Source organism: Ziziphus jujuba, chromosome 1 (genome assembly GCF_031755915.1).
Source record: "Ziziphus jujuba cultivar Dongzao chromosome 1, ASM3175591v1".
In the NCBI taxonomy this organism is placed as follows: Eukaryota; Viridiplantae; Streptophyta; class Magnoliopsida; order Rosales; family Rhamnaceae; genus Ziziphus; species Ziziphus jujuba.
In genome coordinates, this window is record NC_083379.1 from 29530484 (window position 1) to 29538551 (window position 8068).

At 29.7% G+C, this 8068-nt stretch overlaps 1 protein-coding gene across 1 annotated transcript; it reads left to right on the plus strand.

Annotated features, from left to right (window-relative positions):
• Nucleotides 1-5238: 5238 nt before the first annotated feature.
• Nucleotides 5239-7674, plus strand: LOC107426958 (BTB/POZ domain-containing protein At2g24240). Its single transcript, XM_048465115.2, has 2 exons — nucleotides 5239-5797; nucleotides 6044-7674. The coding sequence occupies exon 2, from the start codon at nucleotides 6060-6062 to the stop codon at nucleotides 7395-7397; it is 1338 nt and encodes a 445-aa protein (XP_048321072.2). The 5' UTR covers nucleotides 5239-5797; nucleotides 6044-6059; the 3' UTR covers nucleotides 7398-7674.
• The last annotated feature ends 394 nt before the right edge of the window (nucleotides 7675-8068 follow it).

Here is an 8068-nt window from a genome sequence, read left to right on the forward strand (position 1 = left end):
ATGTTTGGAGCAACAAAATTATAATAATGATATACAGACGGAAACAAAAATATTAACTAATTCATTCAGTTATCACGGAAAGAAAATTTTATCAGTACAATAAACAATCAATTTTTAAAACTTAATATTTTATATGAATATATATATAATAAGAATAATTTTGAGACATGGACGAAATTTATACAAATTGCGAATTTGGTGTTTTTCACCCTGTAAGTGATGATCGGAGAATTAATAGTTATGATTTAAAACTAATTTTTCCTCTAAAAACTACCTTTTTGATATAAACTTAAATGTTTGAGGCAATTTTTTCAATGTTTTTTATTAGGGATCCTAATATAATTAGACACAAAAATACTAAAATAGAGTCAAATGAGGTTGGTTTAATTAGTATTACCCTTTATATTCACACTCATAATGTTATGGATTTAAAACATGCCCTCTCCCTTTTAGAAAAATTTGTCAAGCCAATACAAATATTAATTATAGTATACTAGCAGTTTGGCTAGGTTGAACATTGAACCTTCATATTTAACATGTTCTATATGGCACCCTTAATTTGCAATTTTTCCACGTTAGTCTAATTCTATGAGGAAATATTTCATTTACAGTTTACGAGGTTGAGGTTAAATACAAAATTATCTTTCAGGTTTTGAAAAAATCATCTACACCCTTTGAAGTAGTCTAAGTTTATTCTTTTACCTTTTTAAAATAAAATTATTTTTAATTTTTTTTTTTGCAATAATTAATTTAAATACTTCAAAGTTTTTTTTTAAGCTAAATTTTATTTAAACTATTTGATAATTGTACCTTTTTTTAAACAAAACATATGATAATTTTAATATAATAAGCTTTTGAAGTAAGTGATATATTTGAAAAATACTTTTGGTTAAAGATATTTGACTAAATATATTTGATAAATCATCATTTAATTAAAAAAGTTTATCCAATTAAAATCATCAAATAGTTTTCTTTTCTTTTTTTCTTAAGAGCTCATTGGCATACATAATAACTATTCCAAATAAAATAAAAATAGTTATTTATGAGAATAAAAAATAAAAAAATGAATAATTATTTCTATTTATCTATTTCATAAAAATATAAAATTATTTAGTTTCATCAATATTTTTTTAAAAAAAAACGTTCAAATTTGATAAAAATTAATTAAAAATTAAAAATTATATATTGTTAGTTTATGATAATCAAAATATAATAAAGATAGTTTAAAGTTTATTTACAGTAAAATATAGGAATAAAAATCCTGAAATTTTAAAAAAAATTATTATTTTTTTAAATAAAGATATATCTGTACGGAATAGCAATTTTCAAATTAAAAAAAATACCAAACATATGAAAAATTATATTTATGGAATAAGTATTCTATTCCTATACGTATTCTACATACGAAATATGCTCTAATTGAAAAACTACATACAATTTAAATAAAATTAATTAAAAATATAGATTAACAAAACTTTCAAGTTTTCAAATTAATCTTTGCAAAATCATAAAAAAAATTAATTTTTGCAAAACGAAAAAAAGAAGAAGACATTTAAAAATAATTTAATTTAACTAAGGATATAAGGATATTTTAGTTTACCCCTAAGAGGTATAGAGATAATTCATTGGAAATCTAAAATTTTGCATTTATTCCAAACCTCAGGGGGTATAAATAAAATATTCTCATTCCAAAATTAACTAACAACGAAAAGTTTTAAAATTGAAAATATGAGCTATTTTTTTTTTATTTTGTTTGTAAATTTAAAAAAACCTATTCAATTTTCTTAAATTTTAAAATTTATGTTAGTCAATTTATAATATGAAATAAATTGTAAATTAAAGATTTCACATAAAATACTTTGAATTCGAGATATCTAATCCGACTAAAGTATATAATATTAAAATGCAAGTTACTCTGATATTTTACTCTGTCACGATCAGTTTGACGTAAAAAAAAATATTTTTTCAATCTTCAATAACAAAGATATATTAGTTAAAGAAAAAGCAAAACAGTGGTCAAACCAACTCCAAAAAACGGTAAGGGTCTTTCAATAAAATTAAACAAGAATATTAGTTGGATTAATATTTGGCATGAAGTACTTGTTTGCATTATTCTTTGATAGCTTGTTACTTATCTAACACCTAAAGTAACATGAGGTATTACTGAAAACCCATGGGGCAACTAAAAGAACATAGAGACAAAAGTAGAATAATGATACTAGTACTCTCTTTGAGTTCAAGAAAACTTCTAATTATCTCATAATTTGTATATTTTTCCCCAAAAGAAAAAATAAAAAAGTTTGGAAGATTCCTTGAGTAATTATCAATCATATAAATCAATACTTTTACATCTCCCTCTCAAAGCTTTGGCACTTCATAGCTATACCAACATATCAATCATGGTCTTCCTAGCCATGATTTATTATAATTGTATTTATATATGCTTATATTCACCTATCGTTTCTCTTAGTTAGTTGAGGGTCTTTCTTAATATCAAACACATTTTGAGGAGGATGAAAAATCAACATCCATCCACTTTTTCTTCTTTTCTAAGTTTCCATGCCATTTCTTCCTTCACCCTTTGATATTTTGCCATACATAGCTTAAGACTTTACAATCGAAGATTGAAAATGCTTGTTGGTTTTGGCTAAGTTACAAAATTTAGCGGTAAGGTATAATATCTAGTAGTTTATATGATCTTTTACATATTCAATTGGCGAATTGTAAATAAATGATTGTTCATTTACCAAAAAAAAAAAAAAAAAAAAAATTGTTCAATTCAATGACAGATCTCACAGTAGGTAATAGACAGCAAAACTTAAAATAGAACATCTACCAAAAAGAAAAAACATAAATTAACAAAAAAAAAAAACTTACAATAGAATACAAACATTTAATGGAAAATTAACAAATGTTCCCTTTAACTTTCTTTTATGCGTCAATTTGCCCTGTATAATTATTTTTGAAGCAATTTCCTTTTAAATTATCTCTTTTTTTTTTTTTGGGTTAAAATTTGATGAATTTGACCCTATATTATTCAAATTAACTACGTATATGAATAATATATATACATAAATATTTCTAAATTATAATTAGTTTTGAATATTATTATTATTATTATTACCAATTTTGTTCAATAAAAATTATAACTTAGACATACAGTAGTTAATTTGAAGATTATAAGATCATTTCGTCAAATGCTTAAAAAAGAAAAAAATAGTTAAGGGGGAAAATTGCTTCAAAATAAGTTTGAAGGACAAATTGAAAGATTGGTGAAAGTTGAAGGTGGTATATTGTAAGATTTACAAAACTTAATTGTGAAATTTCTTAAATGTGCATGGATCCAAACATGAAACATCGAAGTTTATTCCAGACTTTCCTGGATATATAGCAAAAATAATTTAAACACTTATATTATTTAGAGTTTTAAATGAGGGTGCATGTTTGAAGCAATACATTAATGCACAAGCAGTCCATTGGATATGCAATGCTTGTTATTTTAAATGCTACTTTGAAAAACCAACCAAAGGGTGATATTAATTGGTGCCGTCCCTGACACGCTACCAATTAGAGGAATTGCGGTGGAAATAACCGAAAATGTGTGAGAAAGCATGACAAATGAGATGCCCTCATACTTTACAAATTACACACACACACACACACACACACATATATATATATATAGCAAAGACATGGTAAAGATCTTATAATAAAACAGTTTGAGTAGTAAGCCATGTCATTTAATATATTTTTATTTTTTTTATTTAATGATAATACCTATCAAATTTATGTGAAACCTGTTACATCTATTATAAAAAGTTAACTGGATATGTATTTTTTTTTTTTAATCTTGATTGATAATTAAGTTTTTCTATAGCAAATATAATATAACTTACTATATAAGATATATTTAACATGAAGTTTTTACGATGTCTTTATTAAAATGTCTTTGACATTTGCTACTTAATTTATGCTAATTGTGAAAAGAGATAGATGGGAACACTATCAATTGGTCTTAAGTGAGATCCATCTTACTTTATTAAAATAAAATTCATCTTTGATGACCATTTGATCATAATAATAATGAAATTTAAAATTCATAAATTTTCCAAATATAGATTTATTGATAAGTTAAAACTCTGTTTAGAAAAAATAAATTTTATTGAGATCAATGATTAATAAATATAATTTTAAATCTAATAAATATTAAAAAATAAAAGCTGAAAAAAAAAACTCATGTTAATTCTCATATTAAAAATTTTATTGAAGCTCAGTTAGAAATGTTATAATAAAATTAAAAAGAGAAAATGAAAAAAAATAGTTACTTGTTATGTTTGTATGTCCATTGTCATAGCCAACTTGTTCTTTAAATTTGGAATAAACACACACAAAAAAACCAAAAAAAAAAACAAAAAAAAAAAAAGAAAATGAAAAGGAGAGAAAAAAAAGAAAGAAAAATATATATGGTAGTTTGAATACCAAACTTACAATGATAACTTACCATTTTAAAAATAATATAATAATTTAAGTTTTGCGTTAGTGTGTAATCTCATACCATAATAAACATGAAAAATTGTCAATGATACAACATTTACATTTAATCATAATTAGTTTGAAATATAGATTAGACTGTTATAAAATCTTTAAAATGACATTATTATTTTATTGAACTTTATTTTTATTGCATTAATTTTTTTTTCTCATTAAAGACAAAATATGGACCAAAGCACAGGTTTCTATCAAATAAATAATTCCACAAAAAATTATAAAAACCCATTATAAATGTAAATAACAGTGGAATAAATATAGCATAAAAGGACCTTGAGGTTTTTCTCGAAGAAATCGACATTTTCTTTCAAAAGAATTATATAAAGAAATGTCAAATAGAGGTGAATAAAATTATTGCTATAAGTCATCCAAAATCAAAATCAATATTGAAAATTTGAAATCTAATATAGTAATATTATAAATACGATGGGAAAGGATAAGAACCCTAATAAGTGACATGACTGGAGGATAAGAATAAGGGAAATTAAAAATTAAAAACCACACTTCTCATAAAGTTTCAATTTATTTCTTTGCAAAAAAAAAGGCAACGAATTAAAAAAATATATATTCAAATTTCACACTGATAACCAAAAGAACAGTTAAAAACAGCCCACAGTACACGCTTTCTAAAGGGTTAAGGAGCTGACTTGGTGGGAAAGACCTTAACTATTCAGCAAAGGCATATTTATTATGGGACAAACTGGAGCCCTCCTAAAAGATACCTTCATCATAACCATGCCACCGTTTGATGACCTCCAAGTTCTTGTAAATTTTAATTTTTGAGAATTATCCAACGGTGTAGATTCAAGGCTGAAGCAAAGTTTAAGTAGACCCCACATAAACAGTATTTAATTTGTCGAAAGTTCAGCTGTGTCCGGACCATAGGAAGACCCAAGGAGGAAGGACAGACGTGGGGAAATAAAGAGGGAAAAACATGGAGAAAGCAAAGTGAGAGAGAGAGAGAGAGAAAGAGTCTTTGTTTTTTTTTTCTTTTGAAATCCAACCGCTCTAATTGTCGAATTCATTTGCACCAAATCCCACAAATTTAAAAACCCATATCCGAAAACCTTCTCTCGTCAATACCCAGATCTAGTTTTCTCAGAATTCGATCAAATTCTTCCATATTTGATCTTCTTCCTCTGTTTTCTTCATGGTGTTCTTTTTTTTCTTATACAAAATCATTCCTCTCTGTTCAAGGCCAAGACTTTGTCTGTGTTTCACTAGCTCCTTAATCCATCATCTCTCTTTCGTGGGTTCTGATCATTTCTGAATACTTTTTTTTTTTTTTTTCTAATTTTGGTTCTTCAATCAAAATTTTAAATTTCTCGAACAATCCCGTAAAATTCTCCGGCTTTCCAGGAAAACCTGCCAGTTTTTCTATCCTAATCAATTTTCGTGTCGTGAAACTTTTTTGTTTGTACAATCCGAATCCTCTTGTCTTCGAGCTCAGAGAAAAAAGGAAAAAAACTCATCTGGGTTTTTCTCGGATTTTCAGGGGAAGAAATTCAACCATGGGAATTCAGAAAGACAGGGTGAGATTCAACGTCGGAGGCAGAATCTTCGAAACGACATCGACGACGCTCGCAAACGCCGGCCGTAACTCCGTCTTCGGAGCGATGTTCGACGAGAACTGGAACCTCCAAAAATTCACCAACTCCTCCTCCGATGAATACTACTTCATTGATCGGAACCCAGATTGCTTCGCGGTCCTCCTCGATCTCCTCCGAACCCAAGAGCTGTATCTTCCATCCAACGTCCCCGAAAAGCTTCTCTACAGAGAAGCCCTCTATTACGGTCTCCTCGACCATGTTCGCTCTGCGAAATGGGGTCAATTCGATGGCAACAGACTGAGACTCTCGAGGTCCGTAACGGGTCAAGCCCCTGGTGACGGTACGGCAATTCGAGCCGGCCCAGATGGTGGTTGCTGTGTTGCCCATGGTAGTATGGTCCATGTGTATGATTGGATGCTAGAAGAGCACCCACCAATCAATCTTGATTACCAGAGGGTAAACGATGTTGGTTGGATTGATTCTGAGAATGTTGTGGTAAGTGTTTGTGAGAGATTGGGCCGTGGTGAAGGAGGTATGGGTCTGTTCAGCTCATCAACTGGGGACCTCAGGTACAGATTCCATGTCAGCCATGATAATCAAGACAAGAGCTTCACTGCTGGGGCCTTGAGTTTCAGCTCGGACTATAAGATATTTTCGAGTTGTAAAGGTAGGAGCAATGAGTATGGGATTGGAGTTTGGGACCAAGTGACTGGGAAGCAGATTGATTTTTTCTATGAACCTCTTGGTTGGTCACTTGGTGATGCTGATAAGCTTCAATGGTTGGATGGTAGCAACTGTTTATTGGTTGCAACTTTGTTTCCTAGGAAAGACAACTGTTATATTAGTCTGTTGGATTTCAGGGAAAAAAATATGGTTTGGTCTTGGTCTGATAATGGGGCTCCCATAACAGTGGATGAGAAGAGGGTTAGAGATGCAATCGCAATGGAGGAGAGCAGCTCAATCTATGTGGTGAATGAGTATGAGGATTTGGGTTTCATTGATCTGCGGATTAATGGTGGGAGTATTAGGTGGAGCTCAAGAAGCAGGCTGATGAAGGGGTCGATGCCTGATGAGCCATGTTATCCAAAACTGGCTTTGCATGAGGGACAGCTATTTTCATCCATGAATGATTCAATTTCTGTGTTCTGTGGACCTGACTGGGTTTTGACTTCTAGGCTTAGACGAAGCTATGGAGGTTCAATTTGTGATTTTTCCATTGGTGGGGATCGGCTTTTTGCTCTTCACAGTGAGGAAAATGTGTTTGATATATGGGAAACTCTATCTCCACCAATTATATGAATTTTTCCTTTTTTTTTTTTTTTTTTTTTGGGCTTAGAGAGTGTTTTTGTCGTGGATGAGTTTCATTGGCCTTTCACATACATGGTTTTTTGCCATATACTTTTTAGATTGTATAAGATGAAAGTGCAGAAAAAAAATACTATGTAGACTAGAAATACTCGAAGAGAGATTCTTGAGTTCTGAGCTTGTGCATAGAATCTGCTCACTACCAAAGAGAAGTGATCTTTTTAACTATATTATATACCTGATGTTATAGATACCTAAAGTTTTTGGATAATGTATTGTTGTTTGCCAAATGTTATAGATTTAATGAATTGATTGCTGAAGAAACTAACATAACTGCGAAATATTTTGACCCCTCTGAAATGGGTCTCTTTTTTGCACAATTTGAATTTCTAATTTCCTTTCTTTAACCAAGCAGGGTTAGTTTGCTTTTTAAATGTTCAATTTCGGCCAATACCCTCTTTTCTCTTTCTTTCTTTTGACCTCTGCTTTTTCCTGAGTTTCATGCTTTGGCTGTTGCTTTAAAGCATTTCAAAGTTCTTGGTAAAGATTCCTGATTTGGTGTGTGTGTGTGTGTGTGTGTGTGTGTGTGTGTGTGTGTGTGTGTGAGAGTGAGAGAGAGAGAGAGAGAGAGAGAGAGAGAGAGAGATGGTCTTTATGCGAGCAGT